General features: G+C 38.9%; 1 protein-coding gene across 2 annotated transcripts in view; it reads left to right on the top strand.

Annotated features, from left to right (window-relative positions):
• Positions 1 to 20,078, top strand: part of gabrb4 (gamma-aminobutyric acid type A receptor subunit beta4) — a 54,179-nt gene extending 34,101 nt beyond the window's left edge. The window contains exons 4-10 of one of the 2 annotated variants that reach the window (XM_040049862.1): positions 202 to 422; positions 8,394 to 8,476; positions 12,292 to 12,429; positions 14,494 to 14,646; positions 15,694 to 15,950; positions 16,656 to 16,745; positions 17,045 to 20,078. In XM_040049862.1, coding sequence (XP_039905796.1) covers positions 202 to 422; positions 8,394 to 8,476; positions 12,292 to 12,429; positions 14,494 to 14,646; positions 15,694 to 15,950; positions 16,656 to 16,745; positions 17,045 to 17,398 — 1,296 coding nt within the window. In that variant the 3' untranslated portion in view covers positions 17,399 to 20,078. The remainder of the gene's footprint in view (positions 1 to 201; positions 423 to 8,393; positions 8,477 to 12,291; positions 12,430 to 14,493; positions 14,647 to 15,693; positions 15,951 to 16,655; positions 16,746 to 17,044) is intronic. The other variant, XM_040049863.1, reaches the window with a different exon arrangement.
• Positions 20,079 to 21,472: the final 1,394 nt, after the last annotated feature.

Raw genomic sequence — 21,472 nt, 5'->3', positions numbered from 1 at the left:
CAATCAGAAACATTAGATGTTTTTTCCTGATCTGAGATTCACTTAAGCATCTTCTAGTTTCTTCTGCACTTAACTTTTGAGCAGCAGTTAATCTAAAACAACTTGTCTACTTTTCCCCTTGAGTACAGTTGAGTACTTTTTTGTTTCTTTGTTTGTTTTTTGCCTGTGGTTTATGTTGGTTTTTCCTTTACTTCTTCCCAGGACTATACCATCACAATGTATTTCCAGCAGAGCTGGCGAGATAAACGGTTGGCCTATGGTGAGCTGAACCTAAACCTAACTCTGGACAACCGTGTAGCAGACCAGCTTTGGCTCCCTGACACCTACTTCCTTAATGACAAGAAGTCCTTTCTTCATGGTGTGACAGTAAAAAACCGTATGATCCGACTGCACCCTGATGGCACCGTCTTATATGGATTAAGGTAAGAGCAGTAAAAACGCTACGCACTACGTGGGTTGCTGGTTAATTTTAATGTGGCTTATCAGGCAAGCATTGGTGCTGTGGATGCATTGTGCCACACTCTTCTGTCTTTCTTTTTCTCTGTTTACCGTCCAACTGTTGTTTTATTTGCTTTCACATCATAATAGCAATGCTGTGACACTAAGAGTGCAGTTAATTTTTGGGTTGATGACTATTGGTTGCTGCGACTGTGTGAAATGAACTTTTAAGTAGACCAGGTCTACAACAACCCGCAAACAGTCTCTGTCTGCAGAGCAACTTTGGTATGTCAAGCTGGGAAAACATGGCAATAGGACAGAGTCAGTGTACTATCAGTTTGCTATCATGTGCTATTGAATGGGGTCAAGATGGCAATTACATGTAATCTGTTTGTGATAATATCCAGTTAATAAAGTAATCCAGCCCAAACCAATTCCTCCAAAAACAGTGACATAGGTGTTCCAGGACTTCAACTGAACTACAAAATGACACAGGTACTCACCAGCCTTGCTTTTGTGCAGCAATATAACCAAACTACAACCAGTTGAGTTGATCCCCCTGTTGGAAAGTGGCCTGTCACAGGCGTGCCCTTATCAGTGAATACTGACTCAAATAGATAGCAATGTGTTTGGAAGTTAGTTAGTTATTTTATCTGCAATCTGTCTGAGACTGACTGTTTAAGTCAGAATTGCTTGCCTTCCACCAGGCAACCTGTGCAGTCACCTTGCTGTTGCCACAGCTATTCACAGTTGGGCACCAAATCAGAAAAAAAAAATCAATCCAATCAACGTGCAACCACCAATCTTTTGCAAGGAGGTTGCTATCCTGTCTTTGCTGTAGCATGACTGAGCCATTTAATGTTAATACAGATGAGACTGCGTAATTATTATTTATCATTTTTATCACTATCAAAGTTTGTTACACAGCTGAACTTAGAGGCAGATTGGCTCTTGCAGTCTCAACAGGTCAAGTGAGAAGGAACTGGACACTATGAAATGTCCCAGTGTGAGTGTGGCTATGTGCAGCTCCATTTTCCTCAGCAACTGATTAGAAATCTTTCCAGGATATTTCTCTGCCCACAGCCTGGAAAGAAACTGGACAGAGTTCTTGTTGCCTTTTACATTTTACTTTTATACTAGAAGAAGTCTAAGCCCCAGAAAATACAATGTGAGCACAGAAAAACATTCCACGTGTGCCAGTAAAGGACCCGTCTCACTGTGACCATAAACAGCATTAGCCGTAAAATAAATAGTACAGCAGAATCATAAGTATTTCGATATTGCTAAAACTTTTGCAAACTGCTGAACATCCATACATACAGCTCTTACGATAACCTGAACAACTGTTGCTGTGCTGCCGGCCATTTCCTTCATCAAGTGGTATATTTTACTAACCTTAAACCACATTTAAGCTGGAAAAACAAGATCACCTCTGCTAGCCCATATCATCTGGTCCTTTGGCAGGATGAAATATGACAGATTTATTTTTGGTAACAACAAACAGACTTTCAAGTTTTATTTTTAAAGTTAATGGTCTGCAAAGTTATAAGCTTGACCTGAAACAATCACAATGTTTTGGAAGCAGTGATGAATACATTAAAGCAAAGGTTCATTGACCCAGAAAGGCTAAAAAAAAAGGTTTAAAATGCTCACCACCTCAATGTCCCAGATCACTGTGACGAACCAGACAATTCAGTCAACAGCAAATGCGCACAGAGGGACCCATCTAAAAATCCCCTGGGCACTGCTTAAAGTAAGGTTTATGGAACTCACAATGGATTGCTGCTTTTCTTAACACAAGTTATTAAAATAAAGTAGTGTGACAGAGGCAAAGAAGCTGGGAAGGCGTTTTGTTCGCCGAATAAAGGAAAATGTCAGCGACAGGGTTTACATCATATGAAGTAATGAATTATTAATGCGATAATCAGCATTCAGAAATGCCAAATTACCAAATTGGTGCTGACACAAAAGGAGATGTGACTGCAAAAGTATTTCTTTTTCTTCTTATGACTCGTCACAGGGCTATTATCACTTCAACAGAAATGCATCCTCACTGATGCAGAGGTGGCAAACAAATATCTGTGAGACGGTTTCATCTGGATCTACTGTGACAATTCCACACAGGCATGCCAAGCTAATTTTAGCTTCTGACCAGACAAGTACAATCTGTACTTGTGTTTCTGTTCTCCAAGTCAGGAATAGGATGAATATATTATTTTAACAAAACAACTGTTTGATGGGGAACGTTATATATCCAACATTGTTTACATACATCCAGCTGATGATCACATTGGGAACGACTAGAGGGGGACTTGGAGAGTACATCCTTTATGAAGGCTAGTACACTATTTTGGTATTTTAAGGAAGGGAACTTGAAAAAAAGTATTTAAAATTGTTCCATGCAGGTACTAATTAAGCAAATAGAAAAATAGCACGGACAAAATAGCATATACCAAGTGAAATCTCTGACTTTACCCCATTAAATATTTAGCTTTGTTAGTTTTTGAATGTGTGTGGAATAAAATAACAACTTTGTGCAGCGGCCAATTTAAGCAGGTGGAGACTTGTGCCAAAATGGTACCAAATTACACTGCGCCACCTGATCTGAATAAACATTCCCAGCTGCTCCACTCAGCGCGGCTCAACACATGCAGGTTCCTCTGCGCCCGCAGAAAGAGGCACAAGGGTAGCAAAAATGGACCAGAGCCAGAAGAAAATTGCATTACACCTGCATTTGCACTTCGGCTGGCTTTTTATTCCGCATGCACGAAATGGAAAGCGAAGTCCGTTCCAGGGGATTTTAACGTCAGCTAATTCTTCAACAGCTCGTCCTGAGCCATACTACAGTTTGGTGTTGTCTGCTGTAAGCTGTATAGTAGATGGTCTCAGATTTGATTTTTGTCAGCAGTGTGTAATTAGAAAAAAGTGCATAATCGTACATGCAGTGGTGATTCCAGGGCCTTTATAAGCTTCCCATGAGCGTGTAATGAAATTGCTTTCTTGATTTGTTCGTCTTTTGCCCAGAGGTTGTGAGGACAACCAGAACAGACAATGCACAATAAATGTTTGTAGTCTGAGTTCAAGCCAATTGATTGTTGTGACTCTCAAATCAGAGTGCCTGAGGTTTTCGGTGTCTTTAAATGGATTTTATTGCAACCCCTCCCCGTTTGAGTCTATCCCCCACGTCCTGCTACTGAGCACGACGTGGGGGATAGACACAAACTGTGGACAATCACATTAAACACGCTACTGCACCTTGTCCTGTTCTCTACCCACTCACTGTGAAATGTGCTAGCACTGGTGTTTTTTTGTGTTTGTTTTTTTAAAAATGTGCTTTGTTTCGTACAACTTACTATGATTCTAATCTAACTTGCGTTCTTCGACTACTTCTATTTTTATAATCATTTTGGGTAAAAGCTTAAAAGTGTCTCTGCTTCACAACGGCACCGTCATTTTTTACCCACTGATGTGGCTTTGAGTGTTGAATGGTGAATGATTCTTTGTACCAGCAGCCTTTGTTCTTCCAGATTACCAGTCATATTGCACCAATTTTTTTTTAAAATCAATTTTTCTCATGATCAAACACACACGAAAAAAGATATTTTAAAAGATGCTATATTCAGACCTATAACTCGAAGACTACTCTGTTCTGCGCTACAACTTAATTTACTTTAATAAAGTAAATGGTAATAATTATCCTTAGTTCTAAATTTTCCGTATTGTAATACATAGATTGCAATGGAGAGTTGTGGATGCAGCAATGATCAATGCTCCAAGAATGGTTCGGATCACAAACCAGTTCTTCTGATGTGACAGTCTAACTAGGCTTGTGCATAATTTCAAAGTACTTGTGTCTCTTTTTTCTCGTACAGCAATAAATTTCAGTGGGATAAAAGGCACTTTTTGCCGCGTTACTTTTATTCATAGATTTAATTAACATTTTTTTAGGGTAATACTTTAACAGGATTATGCACTGTTCAGGTAATAGTCCATACAGTTTAGCTTTGAACCCTTTAAAGCAGTTTTAACACTTCAGTTTCTAGTATATATTTTTTTAATTTCAGCTATTGCTTGAGGATCAAGTTAGGTACCCATACATGCACACAGAACAGTTTTGAACTTAATATTTTGAGTTCAACACTTACTTGAAATGCTTGTGACACATGAATTATTAGTGCTGTGCTTGCCCACAAGAATCCAGAGATGAAGGAATTGTATGAATGCAAATACAAAAAAAAAAGCAAACAATGAAATTCCATCATTGCAACATTTTGGTTCTTTAAGCTCTTTGTTTTTGGTTGTACCAGGTAATTCTACAGATAGATTTGAACCTTGTGCTTTATTACGTATAACAAACCGCAAAAGATGCATGGGAACATCAGGGTGTTGCACGCAAAGTCACTTCCAACATCACTAAAAGAAGATGTATTCAGTAAAAAACTGTTGAGCAGGTTTTTCTAACTTGCCAATGGGTTCAGAGGCTGAATCATCACCAGCAAACCAACGAGCCAATATGAGCATTGAGGGCTTTGTTGAGCTAAGCTCTCGCCAGATTGTGTTCTCTCTCTTCCCGTTTCTGTAAATCTGCTCTCTCATGTTGCTCTGTTTATTAAGCCAAGCATTGTGATACTACAGTGATCTTCTTTGGTAAGCAAACTACCACACAGAGATGGATACAGGAGTAGACTGCGTAGGCGTCACAACTTTTGCTCAGATATCTGAAAGCCTACCAGTCTGTAGTGCCGAGCCTCTGGGATCCACCTCCAGATTGCTTTTAGTAGTGGTGTTATGTTGGCATAATTCTTTGAAATGAGTGGAATGAACCTTTTATTTATTTATTTTTTATATTACTGGCTGCATACTAGTCAGCCCTTTTGTTCATGAATCATTTTTGCAATGCAGTGACTTAAAAGAAGCTGCAAAGTTCCATCAAAACAGAATTTTGACCACAAAGGTTTCTTTAGGCGTTAGATGCCAATTCCAATGGCCGGCCCATTGAGATGGCTCCCTTCCCCATACCTCACTTTCGTCTTTTACCTCCAAAGACAACTAAATTGCATTGCATATAAACTTAAAATCCAGAGCGTAGAGAGTGCTGAGTGTCAGACTGCAGTGCATGCACAGGTCTGAGGCTGCTGACCATCTCTTGTGGGACTGGAAGTTGCTGACCTACATCTGCTGACATTTCCAAATCCCAGCCCCTCGCTGTGAGCCATCCAAGCTCGTGCCTACTCAATGATGATTCTCTCCTGACTTGTTAACTGTCACATATAAAGTCAATTTCATTTCTTGTGGGCTTCTCTTCTTTTTTTTGCCGAGGGGTAAAGAATTCATTTCTGTCCATTACTCTGAGCTGCTGTTTCTGCAGCTGCCTGGATTTCACTGCTCCGCTGTGCTGCTGTATCAGGGGTATTGTCTTTTAAGAATAGTAACAGTGTCTTGACAGGATTTGTCTTCCTGTTTATGATCAAAAAGGACCCATTGTATTAGTTTTCTCTGGAGGGGGGGGGGGGTGGCTCTCTTTTTTGGATGTTTTGTTAATGTGTTAATGTTTGCTGTGCAATCATTAAAAAAAAAGAGAGAGTTATGATTTTAACCTTATTTATTTTAATTAATAATTTTAACTGCAGTAAAGGAAAATGTTAAATTGATCACTTAATCAATGTAAAAAAACAACACAGTGTTTGATGGGATTGCATAAAACTGCAGATATCTGCACTTCATGATGAATAATCTATAGGCAAGAGACAAGATTATTGATAATGGAAACTGGCTGCTTTCTGTTTGCACGAGGCTATTAGCTCAAATTCTGTTGACTCCTTGAGTTTTCAGTGCAATTTCAGCACCAAGACCAAACCTGGCTAGTATGTAGACTATCTATAACAGAAGCCCCAAATGATTTGAAATGATCTCTGATAATTTATCTTTCTTTTTTGTCTCCGTGTTCTTTCTGCCGTCTGAACTGCAAAGGACTCAACTTTTAATATGATGATGCCTTTTTAAAAAAAAACCATCTCATAGGCAAGTAGTAGTAGTAGTAGACTGTAGTGATCACAGGTAAAGGTATGTAGGGAGGTGGTCTGGGTGGATGGACAGGTTTGCTAAACACAAGAGGAAACATTCAAATGTAACCCAGGAGACCTCTGTTTGTTTCCAACTGGTAGCCAATGTTTCTTTTAACTGTGAATGTTCTACTTTTTCCTTGTCTTTATTATTGTAATCATGATATCGAAGGACTGCTGCACTATCCACTTTCAGCTGTTCCCAATTGTATGTTTGCATAAATCTAGTTTACTCCAAACCCTGGTCTTTCTCTAACATGGTGTTCATGGTGCTCATATTACAAGTGCAGGGAGAAACTGACTAAATGGACTCATATAGCAATTCTAAACTGTAATTATTGTTAACTTTGACTTTTTTCAACTTTTGGTCTCGAATCACGATTGCCAAGGGACCTTTTCTGTTAATGTAATTAGGCATGATGTTATCTTGTCACAGTGTGTAACAATAGTGGCCCTGCTATACCCTCTCAGCAGAAGATCGCTGTGAGACAACAGGGAGGTGCGGTACAGTAGAGCAGAACAGCATGCAGATTGAACAGCTTACTGCTTGTGCAGCAGAATGCAGCACAGTGTCATTGTGAATAATAAACACATACGTGTCGCACACTTTGTTTATGTACATGTATAATTTTCTTTACCCTTCATGGTGCCTTTTGCCATCATGGCTTTAGTAGCCACACATGCTGGGGTGTAAATATAGCCAAATCAGCTTCAGCAGAACATATTTTGTTTTCCAATTACCTGCCAGCAGAACTGTGTTCACGCCACCATGACCAATTTACAGACTCTGTGTTCAAGCAATATATTTCCAGCACAAAGAGCTTATTATCTAATGTATTTCTAATTCTAGTTATGGTAGATGGTTGTGTATATTTGCTTGCTATATTAGTATAAAACCATGGACTCTGGCAGCATCTGTGGCTTATATGATTCAGTGTATCCCGAAAGTATTGCATCCTCTAAAAGCTGAAACTTTGTGAGGTGCTATCATGCTCTCACATGAATGTGCTGCTTGCTTCTGTCACAAGGCGATGACCTGAAAGTTAATTTACTGTAAATATATTTTACTTGCACAGGGCAGCAGTAAGCAAATGAGAACTGGTGTGATGAACACATACCAGCTGGTATAAACCACAGAAATGTAATAACTAAAATCTGCTGCACCGGTGAATATCTCAAAGACCCCCACATGTGTAATTTGTAGCCAAAGCTGCTTTCCCGTGCACCTTGATTTATTGGCATTAAGCTACTATGCATACATTTTTCTAAAGCTACCTGGCAGAAATGCATATCTCAGAGCAAGCAATAAATAACATAAATCGACAAAATCCTATGCAGGCTCTGAGCAGTTAGTGATCCACATAAAACGAAATAACATCACCAGACCTCAAAAATCACAAATGTATAAATCACACTGAAGTCTCACATTTTCCCTTTTATAGAAAAGAACCTACAAAGCTATGTATGTTCAGACCCATAGGGACAGATAGAGTATTGACAAACTGTCATCAAATCAATGACCTGCAGAATAATTACTCTTAAAGGGGATTTTGATTATGGAATCGTCATACTAATGGTTCATTATTATGTACAACATGACAAATGATGACCTCTATATTAAAGGAGAAATGTAAAAATGTCAAGAAAAGGAAGAATTTGAAAAAAGAAAATCTACTTCCTGCAGATCTCCTGACCATGAGCTTCACATGTGCCGTAAAAAGGTTAATGCAAGTTTTGGATTCATGCAGGATTAGAACTTGAAACTTCCAGGTAAAGGACCACTCCTTACCCCACTGCACTATGTCTTCCTTGTTGTTGGACTTTTTACTACTCCCCTCATCTGGTCTCATCTGTACCAGGTCTTCATGTCTCTATTCTGTCTTTGTCTCACAGGATAACCACTACTGCTGCTTGCATGATGGACTTAAGGAGGTACCCTCTTGATGAACAGAACTGCACCCTGGAAATTGAAAGCTGTGAGTAATGCAAAAGACCCTTCAAAAGAAAATAACATACCTACAGCCATAAGTATAAATTTTTGTTCTCAGTCAAACTGTGCAATGCTCAGAGAAATAGCAAAAAACCCAAGAGCTACTTCTCAGACCCTACAGGCCTTAGTTAGCATGTTAAATGTTAAAATTCATGACACTACAATTAGAAAAAGTATGCAAGAATGCACTGCATTTGGAAAAATCCAAAAAACCATATCAGCACAAACATGTAGGCACGGTGGTGGAAGGGTGATGATTTGGGCTTGTTTTGGAGACATGACCAGGACCTTTTTTGTATATCAAATGATTGTACAATCAAATGTGAGGCCCTCTGTCTAACAGCTAAACCTTGTCCGGAACTGGACCATGTAGCAGGACAATGATCTCAAGCAGGATGGATGAAAAAGAATCAGTGTTGCAGCCTCAATTAACTAAAGCAACTTTTAAGGAGAGTGGCCCAAACTGTGAGGAGGAAGAAAAGCTGAGAATAATTATTTAAAAGCAGTATGGTTTGTCTGGGAGCTTAACTCTATTTTATATCAGAATTTTTGTCATATTTTTACTCCCCAGGCCTGATAATAATTTTCCTTCATAAACTGATGCATAAAAGGTTCAAGAGTTTCGCATAATGCAGACGGCCCCCAGTATGCTCCACCCTAATGTTCAACCATGACTTTTTGCTAGCTAATCACTACAATACAGGTAATCTATATTGAATTAGGTGCAAATACATAAAGTTTTATTTTGGTTTATTTTGTAGCATGAGGAATTAGAAAGATATTTGTCATCTTTGTACATGTATGGCAATTGTCTGATGTTTAACCCTCGGCGTATATGACTTCATGACTGCCTTCAGAAAAAGAAAAAGTTGCAGTGCTTGATGATGTGCATTGATTACTCACCTCCAAAAGAGACAGTAATCAATCTAAAAGGGTTTTTAGGGTGCATAGATCAGCAAAGAACGCAGAGGAGAGAAACTAATATGACCGTAAATGACTGCAAAACTGAGCTGAAATGAAATACACGCACAAAAATTAGATAACTTCTTTGGTTCCTTTCAGTAGTCTGGGAAAACACCGATACACTCGAACTGTCTACGTTCTTTACAGGAAAAGGGAGGAAAATTGAATCTATTTGGATGACGACATCACTTAAGTTGATGAAATAGGAAGTGAGGTTGAGATATAGTCCCTATTACTGGCAAAATCTTTTTCCCGGTTGCTGCCTTTTTAATGTTGCGGCTAAGTTTTGGCTGAGCTGAAGTCCCAGTTTTAATAGTCACAGTCCGCCATCAGTGTGACAGATGGACCAAGCCAGCCGTGGATTATTCAGTGGCAAAGGCCAGTAATTAATACTGCAAACCGTAGTGAACTTTCAATGTGTAACATAGTGTCCACATTAATAAATAATATACTAACTCTACCCATCACATCCACATCATACATTTCAACGAATAATTTGTACATAAGACATGTAACCAATATATCGGTAGCAAGAAGGTAGTAATTAGTTATTGGTTAGGTTCCATTTAGCACCAGATTCAGGGCTTATCAGCAATGATTCATTTAGAAGGTAGTCTGGACCCAGATACTTTGAATAAGGTAGTATGTTTCTTTCAAAAATCGGAACTTTTTCAGTATGTCCTAAAGGGGCAGTTTGATATTTTGGGAAAGACTAATAAGTTAGCCATGCTCACCGATTAATAAACAGTCTTACCACTACCACAACACAAAGCCATCAAACAATACTTGTGTTAACAAAGAAAACAAAGTAAAAAACAATCATAAACTCAAAGTAGCGTATGCTCTACCCATAATTTGCCAAAAGATGCACAATGCAAAACTACAAACATCAACAAAGTATCAAAAAAGACCGGGAAGGGTTTGGGATATTTATCAATTTCCTGGTCTCAACCCAACAGTGCATGCTTTTCAGTTACTAAGTACAAACCTGAAGGCAGAGAGAACCACAAACAAGATTTCAGCCAGTCAAAGAATTTTCATCCAAGTATAAAAAACAATCCTTATATTTAAAATTGTGTCAATTCATAATTTTGATCCTCTGAAAACGAGTGGGCTGTGTTTAAAAGTGTCTGTAATTCCCAAATAGTTATTGAAAAAAAAAGCCCTTGAAATAAAAACTAAAAGTCTGCACTTCACTTTAAACTTTCCTATAAAATACAACTCCTAACATTAGCTGGAAGCTGTTTCACATATTATTTTCCCCCAAATGCTTTAATTTCAATAAATCATTATCCGAGAGAAAAATATGCTTGTGGTGTAATTAAAAATTGTATTTGCTTGATCATTTTCATTGACCGTTCCATCAATCAAATCCACTTGCTCAATACACCAGATATTTTGTGGTTCATGTTGTTCAAGATAAAACTGCCTAGCATTTACCCTCGGGGATTTCAATAAGCAATCAAATATGGACAGGCTGTGAATTAAAGACTTGCATGCATTTCTGCTATTTACAGTCATGGAAGCTATGCACTAGTGAATGGTGCACATTAAACATCAGTTTGATTTACAAGTCAGCCACTTATTTCAATTTCATGGACAATGTCGCATTTCCTATAACCTAAAAGAGAGATTTAATAGTAATGAATCCTGGTCCCTTACTGAATGCAGTCCAGGTCTGAGCACAGAGTAGTAGAATGTGAAATGGAGTAATACTTCTCAGACTGAGAAACGGCTCTGCAGTGAATGCATGCTGGCCTACTGACATAAATCTAACTGTGGTCACTTTCAATTGCACTGCCAGTTGAGAATATGTGGGCGCGTCATACCTATGATACAGTATATGTTAATTTATGTAGATATTAATGCATACGGGGCTATATCTTCACAGGAGATGGGATAGTGAAGCATGTGATTATGGATTGGTAGATTTAAGTCTTAAGCAAAAATGTGTTCTTCCTGCTCCCACTGCTTGACTACACTTGATCTTTTACTTAACAAATACACCAAATGAAAAACTACAACAAAAACATGAAAGTTTGTTACATGTAAATGTTCTAGATCGCGAAACAAATTTTAATATTAGACAAACATAACCCAAAATACAGTTTTTAAATGATGATAGCTTTTATTAAGGAGAAAAAGCTATCCGAATCTACCCGTCCCTATGTGAAAAACAAATGCCACATGCACTTTTTTGAGCCACCCTTGGCAGCAAGAACTGCAGTCAAGCATTTGCAAATACTGGCAATGAGTCTTTCAAATCACTGTGGAGGAGCTTTGGTTCACTCTTCTTTGAAGAATTGTTCTAATTCAGCCACATTGGAGGGTTTTTTGTTTAGTTTTTTAGCAGGAACGGTCCGGTCCTTTTAAGGTCTTGCCAAAGCAATTAGATTTAAGTCTGGACTTTGACTGCTACATAACTCCAGTATGCATGAGCTTCAGGATACAAACTGATGGCAGGGAATTCTACTTCAGGACATTCTAGTAACGAGCAGAAATCCTGGTTGATGCTCCCAAAGTAGCAAAGCAACCCCAGACCATCACACTACCACTACCATGCTTTTCTGTTTATATGATGTTCTTAGATAGATAGATAGATAGATAGATAGATAGATAGATAGATAGATAACTATTATCTAGGAAGGCAGTCAACAGACATATAAAGACACCATGTTCCTGAACTCTCAGTGACTTCAAAGCAGTGCAGGCCCTGACTTATTATCCATACTCATGTATCAGACTTCATACAGAAATGTGGTTGACTTTAACGAGGATTTCTTTATCACATTTACACCTCCCTCCCCTGACTTCTCATTTTCCCCGACCTTGGCACAGATGGATATACCACAGATGACATTGTATTCTTCTGGGAAGGAGGAGACAATGCTGTTACAGGCGTTGACAAGTTAGAGTTACCTCAGTTCTCCATCGTGGCCACCCAACTGGTGTCCAAGGAGGTCATCTTTACTACAGGTAAGAATGCTTCACATCTATTTAGACAGAGGCTGCATACAAGCACAATAAATCACAATAAAAATGCAGAAATTTAGAAACTGAGCTGCTGTTTATGAAAGCCTGAAATGGTCCAGCAAACATCTTTTTTTTTCTCACAAATTAGAGATTATAGAGAACTGTCTCATCAGGATTACTCATGCAACACTTCTAAAACTCTTGATTTAGCTTTTATTTATCATTATTGCTATTAAAAGAATCATAACTATAAGAAAACTACTGCTGTGCACAGTGAGCTATGAAGATGGAGAGCAATGATGAGAGGGAGGCTGTTTTTTCCAGGAATTAAACTACCAATTAACAAAACATATCTTGTTTACTTTAAACAAAAAGTGCAAAAGCAGCAGCTTTTATATTGCCTTATACTGTATACTTCTTGGCCCGTGGCAGTGCCTCCTTGCAATCTTGTCAGTTTGCTCGGCAAACGTCAGTGACTCCAGGGATGAGATGTGTTAATTAGAGCGCTTGAGAGAGATAAATAGCTTTATTAGTAGGTGAGCTTTTTCCCCTCTGAATACAGGCATGCTAGCTCATTATCCTTATTTGCAGTATTTATGTTAAGCTAACACTTCACTCTCTCTGTGCTTCGTATTCAGTGTACGGATTATTAATCTTCTCATCGGACTTTCAACAAGCAAAGATGTAGAAGCGACCTTAGACGTGTAACATAAATGTCCTTTTAGTTGTGTTTCAACTGATTCCAACTTCCCTTAAGCAACCAGACAAGGGTAAACAGAGGAAAAAGTCGAATGTATGATTAATAATTCATTGAGTTTGACGACTTCCAATAATATTTGTTGCTGCTCTTTATCTGGCATGTATTTATCACATTTGATAAAGCATTTATGCAAATGTACCAGTCCGTTAAAAGATTTACAGGTAATTCGAGGTTGCTACATCGACAATACAATACAAGTGAAAATCATGCAAAGAAAAAAAAAGTGGAAAATTGTCCTTTGCGTTATTCTTCCCGATGACAAGATGACAGATCAGTGACTTAAAGGTGGTAAGTCAGGTAACACATTGGTCCAAAGCCAACAACTACAGTTTCTATTGTGTGGTGGTGCATTAGTGCAATGGCACGGGTAACCTTTACATCAGTGAAGCTCCCATTAATACTCAATAAAATTCATGAAGATTTTAGAGCAGCACTTTTTGCCGAAAGTTCTTTCAGCAACATAATGTCCAACCAAATCCTCTTGGAGTTATAGCATCCAGAGTAAAAAAGTAAAAACCGACACTGGATAACACATTCACCTGTTCAGTTCCCAAATGCTCATCTTTTTGTGTAAAAAAATGACGAGATGTAACACGGTGCCCCCGTCGCAACTTTTGCTGACAGTTTCACACTCAAAATGAAATTCTGTTAGACATAAACATGCCCTTGCACAATTTCCAATTAAATATTGTGCTCAAAATCTTTTGTACATCATTGTATTCTAGTTTTATTTACATTTTTTTTAAAATATCTTGTCTAGACAGCAGAGAAACCATCCATCAGTGTTTACATTGGCTGATAGTTTTCCTAGAAAACATTTTCTGGTAAGATTCTGCAATAAATGACTTACGGCACACATTTTTCTTCCTCTCAGCGTATAGGCATGCACTGCAATTATCCACCTTTAAAAATGGCCGTTTGTTAATGTTTAGAGGACAGAGAAAGTGCAAAAGAAAAGCAGAGCAGCTCACTGTGACAATTCTCAGAGGGATGCTGGAGCTGCCTGCTGAGATAGGGGTTGCAGAAAAATCTGCCTCGTTTGCGACTTTCTGCCATGTTTAATTGGAATCGAACTTGTCCCTGGAAAGGAATCCATCGCTTTGGGGAAATTAAGTGCTCCATCTGAACAAATGGAGAAATGACTACCCTGCGTGTTGTCAAAGTGCAGAGTTTGGAACACTTAAATTGTGCCATGGTTTCTCCCTTCTTTTTTCCTTTCTTTCTTTTTCTTTTTTTTTACTAATGTGTTTTCACTCTTCTCCTGCTCTTTTCCAAAATCACCCATCCTCCATCCTCTCTCCTTACAGGTGCATATCCAAGGCTTTCACTGAGTTTTAGGATTAAGAGGAACATTGGATATTTCATCTTGCAGACATATATGCCCTCTATCTTGATCACCATCCTCTCCTGGGTCTCCTTCTGGATCAATTACGATGCCTCTGCAGCTCGGGTGGCCCTGGGTAAGCCGCAGCCACTGCTGCATTATTAAACTCATAACTATCCCTGCTAGAATATATTTATTATCACAGGACCGAACAACATGTGGCTGTCGTGCAGTGTTACTTGTTCCTGTGTAACTCTGAAGCATATACAGGCAAATGACTGATAGATAATTACAACAAACGCACACCTAAAGGTCATAGTGTCAGCTATTTTCAATAGGACATTGCGGTCATGTGGAATTTCTTTTGTTCCCAGAAATTAGTCCAAAAACAGAATAACACAACTATTTCAGTGAGACAGTATTAAAAAAAATCTTTATTTTAAATATAATATTTTTATTGCAAATAATTAGTAGTGACACAAGGCCCAGCTACACTACCAAAATTGGTAACTTTCATGACACTTATCCAATTTCTCAAGTATTCTCAGAGCATTGTCTGCCATGATAATTGAATAAACCGCATCAAAGTGACTAACGCTATGATAGTTAGACTAAGATGTGATCAGGGTGGCACGGTGGCATAGTGATGGTGCAGCGTCCTCTGTTCAAATCCACCCCCCAGCTGGGCCCTTCTGCATGGTCTTTCTCTGGCAGTCCAAAGACAGGCTTATGCTAGGTTCACTGGTGATTGTAAATTGGAGGTAGATGTGAATGGTTGGCTGTCTCTCTGTGTTAGTGACAGAGGCCCTGTGAAAGCGGCGAACTGTAACTCCTACTTTGGAGCCAATCAATGAACTCTAGTAAAAATATGTATCCGATTACATTTACTTAACAATCCCACTTTTCTCCTTATCTCCTCTAACACGCGTTAAAGGCAAATATTACTTAGGTACCACTATATTAGCAAAGCAATGCAAGATTAAAAGGGAGAAAAGAACACTGGAATGACATTTTTGTCTAAATAACAGTAAATTGTGCACTCCTTTCACCACTTCTATCACCACGCAGTAAGTAACGATACACAAGTACAGTTTGGAGTAAAAGCGTGTACATGTGCAGTATCTGACGGTCTCTGCGTTTCTTTTCTGTGTGTGTGTGTGTGTGTGTGTGCTGCTGTACTCAGGTGTGACAACGGTGCTTACCATGACCACTATTAACACCCACCTTAGGGAGACTCTCCCAAAGATTCCATATGTGAAAGCCATCGACGTCTACCTCATGGGCTGTTTTGTGTTTGTGTTCCTGGCCCTGCTTGAATATGCCTTTGTAAATTACGTGTTCTTTGGTCGGGGCCCCGCGCAACAGAAGAAACTCAGCGAGAGGCTGAACAAAGCCAACAATGAGCGCACAAGATACGAAGAGAAGCGCCTGAGGGAACAGGTTTGCATCTTCATCTGCCGCCTCTCTCCCTCTGTCTTCCCCCCCCCTTTTTTTGTACTCCACCTCTCTGTGTCAGTCAGAGTTCAAGTACAAAACAACGATGTTCTGCACATAAGATTTTGAGCCACAGCCATTTTATCCAAAGACACATATGCATACACTAGTCCCTCAAGTAATCTTCCACAAGCATACTGATGCCACCACAGCCTAATATGCATTCACCGACCATCATCCATTGCTTCTCCCTCAAGCACTGACTGCTTTTTATTGAACATAGCCTTTTTCATTGAGATACCTATTCATCTAACTCAACAGTGGTGTAAACATTCCCATTTCTTATTTAGGTTGTTGTCTATGTTTATGCTGTAGGCTTTATTCACTCTCTCTCGGCCGGCCTTATATTTCAGCGCCCGTTTTCCTGCAAAATGAAAAAAAGAAAAATTGGATAAACATCAAAACGCAAGATAAGGAAGCATCAGCACTTATGCAATTTGCCAATGACAGATGCTAAAATGGAGTGAAAAAAGCCCCCCCCCCCTTTCCTGTTTTCCTGTGTGTGAGGTACTAAAAATGCTATGCTTATTCAAAAGTTGTTCCTGTTAACTCTATGTCTTTTGCCTTGTGTAATTTCTGAGAAAATGTGCTTATTTGCCAGTATTTTTATAGCCGTTTAATGTTCTCTTCATTTTTCTTTCACATTGCAAGGACTCCATTTCCGTGCCGTTTCAAACCAACACCTTCAGGTCATTTACACAGCGAAGAAATCTGTATCTCGAGGAACAAAGAAAAGTTGGGGTACATTTATTTAGCAATCATATCAGCTGTAGGCCAGACCTCACGATAAAGTAACTTGTGTTAAAAAAAAAAGAAAGAAAATAATAATAGCAGTAATATATAAAGAAAGTCTTGTTAACTATTTCTGTTGCATGTGAGAAATGACATTCCATATCATCCCTGCATTTTGCTTAAGCTTGACAGCTTGTGGGATGGGAGGGGGGGTTTAACATAAGTATCAGTTTTAATGGGATTAATGGGGCTGCTCCTTGGCATTTCAGCCCTCGCTGAATCTTTGTGTCTTTCGCCGCTTTGCACAGGTGGATGCTTATGGAAACATCCTCCTCACCACGCTGGAGATGAATAACGAAGTGATGCCTTCTGACGTGGGGAGCAGCGTCAGTGACTCTCGGAATTCGGTCATGTCCTTTGACAGCTCCGGGGTCCAATTCAGGAAGCCCATGGCCCCCCGAGATGGCTTCAGCCACCACTCGCTGGATCGGAGTGCCATGCGGAGCCGGGCCAACTGTCGGCTAAGACGACGCTCCTCCAAGCTCAAGTTGAAAATCCCCAACCTGTCAGATGTTAGCACCATTGACAAGTGGTCCCGGGTCATTTTCCCTATCACCTTTGGATTTTTCAACCTTATCTACTGGTTGTACTATGTGAAATGATGTGCATCCCACAAGGAATCATGGGCCATATTTTGAGAGCACATTAAATTGGCTTTGATACAGTTCCAAAATATGTATACACATATACGAGTTGAACATATGTATATGCATATTTCTATATATTATATTTATATATACACATGTGAAATCCGAAAGACCTTTCTGCTGTACAAAGTATTAATAGGATGACTTGAATGTTTAAGAATAATTGTGAAAGAAGAATTTGGAGGCTTTGAGTTTCTTTTTCCTGCTGAAACGAACAAAACAAACACGAGATCCCACCAGGGGGGGTTTTGGAACTAAAGACTGCATGATATTTTTGCTAAAAAAAAAAAAGAAAAAAAAGAAAAGGGGGAAAAAAAGAGAAGAAAAAAAGAGAACGCGAAAGCTCTCGAGAGAGAAACGATGTCTCAGAGTCCCATTGACTTTTTATTGATACTTACTGTAATCAAAAATCCTCTTCTGCAGCTCATGAAATCAGTGGTGGCTTGTCTGTTCAGGCATCAGCTGAGTGAGATCCTTGGCACCCCCCCCCCCCCCCCCAACCCCCCCACCCCCCACACGCACCCCTACAGCCGAATCCCCCACCTCCCCCACCCCCGCCATCACCCATGGATAACATGCACGGAAATCTCCGGTTCTACTATGTACAGCAACCTTGTTTGGATTATGTGTTGTTCCTTGGGTTTTTTGAAGTGATATCGTTCTCTTTATCAGACATCAACTCTGGCCTAATGGTCTCCATTAGAGGGCCGCTCGGATGGGGGACGACCGCCGCATTCTCGACGAGAGTCAACACAACCCTTGTATTCCTTTCTCTTCTCATGTTGTTTTTAGAAACGCATCCTCGCGGGAGGGTGGGGATTGGGTGGGGGTTGGAGGTTGAGGGAGAGGGCTCCTTTTTTTCATTACGGTTAAAAACAAAATACTGATTATTGTAGATATGGTTTTGACTTGAAAAATACTGTGATTTCAGAGAGTGTCAGAACATGTTCTAGAGCTAGGGCATTACAAGATAAAAGAGTCAAAGGTATGCATTACTCATTTTGATTGTTTGGAGATAAAAAAAAAAAAGCATATTCTGTACATTTTATCATTCAGTATTCTCATGAAAGTATATTTGTGCTGTTTCTTTCCTCCTAACGACGCTCTTTAGATGCAGCGTTCATTGACGTCATATCCTGCTTTGTGTTTGCTAAGAGGAAACGGAGGATTGCTTTTGTGATTCGTTTGAAATTATTCTGCAGTGAAGATGTGCGAACATGTATATTCAAAAGAGTCAACATATCCGCCTACAGTTTGACCAGTTGTCATTGAGTATATAGTATTCTTTTTTTGTTTTGTTTTGTTCGTTGAGCATTCTTCTCAGTGTCGGAGGCTCTGAGGTCGAGATTATTTGATCGGGATAGTATCGGGCAGCACGTTCAGAAGGTGGTGGGGAAAAAAGTATTCAACGTTTCAATCTTAAACTCAGTCAGTGCCATCCCACACATACGCCAAACCCCGAGGATCAGAAACGACGGCCTATAAGCAGGAAGGATTCTTGGGGGGGAAAGTGTCCCAGAAATAGCCATAAATTGAATGATGTAACAACCAAAAGGCCTACAATCCATATGGATTATTGCTGTTTTGCTCAAACACAAACACACACCTACACACACACATGCAGACACACACACATTGCATTTTCAGTGCTCAGGTTCATTTGCAAAGAAAAAAAAAACCTCTAAGATTTTGTATTTCATTAATTAATTCATTGTATTTTTAGTTTTTTTTAATAGGCCTGGTTAATAGTGTATATAGGTTGAAAAATTGTAGCCACTAAAAAGCGTTTTATGATATTAAAGCAGATGGACAGCTGACACTCTGTAAAAGTTTTGAAAGACAGAAAAGAGAGCAAAAAGCAGCAACATACACAACCAAACCTAGTTAGGGGCATTGGCCCCGGAGAAAAAAATAAAAGTTACAAAGAGAGCAACTACACACAAACATCTGGGATAAGACTGGCATGGAAGGGCAACATATTAATGAAGTTAAGGTGTCTAAGGTGTGTTAAAATAAAAGGAGTGCTAATCAGAAACCAATTTGTCTCCTTACGTCTTAGTGAAGTTTGTATTGTGATGTGGCCCAAGCCTTGAGCTGAGTTTAGTATTCCTTATTGTGTACATTTTATGCATTGTTGTCTTATTCTCTAGAAGCAAAAAAAGAAGAACAATCACTGTTGAATATAAAGCAACCCATGAAATCTTACAGAAAGACAACAAGAGTAACACAAATACATAGTGTAGTGTGTTTATATCGGATATCTTGTCTTTGTTCCAGCAGCCAAGTAGTCTGCTGTCTCGGTGATCCTAAAGTCTAATCATGCGGCTAGAACACAGCGATTACTGAAGAAAAGGAAATAGTTATTTATGAGAAAATTTGTCCAAGCCCGGGAGCAGGTTCTCTTGTTAAGTGAAGATTACATATTCAGTGGCATACTGTAGCAAGGGTAAAGGATAGAAAGGGGGTGGGGTCTTCTAAAGTTGCCAAATGAAAGTGAGTTAAGGCTGTCAACAAAAAACACAGGCAGTGGTTACGACACGCCTAAAAAAGCCCAGTACCAGTTTTAAAATAGCATTTCACTGATTTAGCATCACACTCCTATCAGACTGTCAGACTCTGGATGGACAGTTTAGAGCAAAAAGAAGGAGAAATGTCTGTTTTTAAAGAAAATTATTATTCTCATAAATCTTTTCATGTTAGAGTCTTGCATCTACGGAAGAAACTCCACCAAAATGGCATCACTTGGAGCACAAAAGCTTTATGCAGCTTCGTTCACATATGCAGTAGTAGCGCCAAACACCCGCCCAACTAATGCTAAAGTGGAGTGCCCCTTTGACATAATTATACATCCCTGTTACACATATGCTGCAATTTTAACATATGAGGATGTTCTGATGTAAGACATTCAGTTGACATCATTACTGTACACAGTCCTCAGTTTTCCAGTCGTTTTTTTGCAGTCAGATTTTGATTGCACTTCCACAGTGTGGACAGTCGACATTAGGGGTGTCACGATAACCGTTTATTAGCATTAACTGTGATATTTAGGAATGAAATATGGATCTTGTGCTAAATATGCACATGTAATAAATGTTTTGCTTTTGTTTTTTTGTATGCCTTTGTAGAGTTACAGTCACAGTCCCTCATAACTTCCATGCAGCTGTATTATGAGTTTCATTAATTTGCCAAAAAAAGAACCCAAAATAAACAAAGTTATATTAGAATTTGACCAACAGCATTAGTGCCTTTTTTTATTTTGATAATGTTGTTGATTTTTTTTTTTTTTATCGTGACAGCCCTAATTGGTAAGTGATACACAGAGTTCTCTGAGTCGGGGAGAGAGATATACATATTCCAATTTATGTTGCAGGTTACAATAAAACAAGAGTAATGATAAATGGAAGTTCATACCAGTAACACACAATTTACTTCTTTTTTTTTCTTTATTTTTTAATGAATTTTTGTCATTTTATCCTGCGCTGCACACTAACAGCTTGTCAAACTGTTTGAATGGAATTTGGTGGATCTTCGCTAAGAGTTTGGTCAAACTATGAGGCCAGATTATACCGTTTGTTCTAGTATAAACAACCACTTTTTGTTTGTTAAAGTATCACAACCACAAGTGTTTTTAAGTAAATTGGTGGAACGCGTTTGACTAGGGTTCAATGATTTGCACTTACACTACATTTTGTGATGTAAACTGACACAAGTATCACATTCTTGTTCAGGTTGGTTTATTGACAGAAATCAATTCAAGCATCCATTTTCATATATATATCTATATATATATATAGATATATATAGATATATATAGATATATTTTTTGTCAATAGTAAATGCATATCTTTAATAAACACCAAGTAAATACGGAGGAAAAACATTAGCGGCCCTTGCATGCTCGCAGAAGAAGAAGAAAAAATACAACAACAAAATTCCACCACTCATTTCAGGGAGAACATGTATTACCTGCTTTCTGAACACGAAATCAGCACATTGTTCCCCAAAAAGCTGTGAGGATCTTCTGTTCTA

This window comes from Simochromis diagramma, unplaced genomic scaffold (genome assembly GCF_900408965.1).
Source record: "Simochromis diagramma unplaced genomic scaffold, fSimDia1.1 OVJJ01000050.1, whole genome shotgun sequence".
Lineage (NCBI taxonomy): Eukaryota > Metazoa > Chordata > Actinopteri > Cichliformes > Cichlidae > Simochromis > Simochromis diagramma.
The sequence above is the reverse complement of the archived record's forward strand: the minus strand, read 5'-3'. Positions and strand labels throughout refer to the sequence as shown.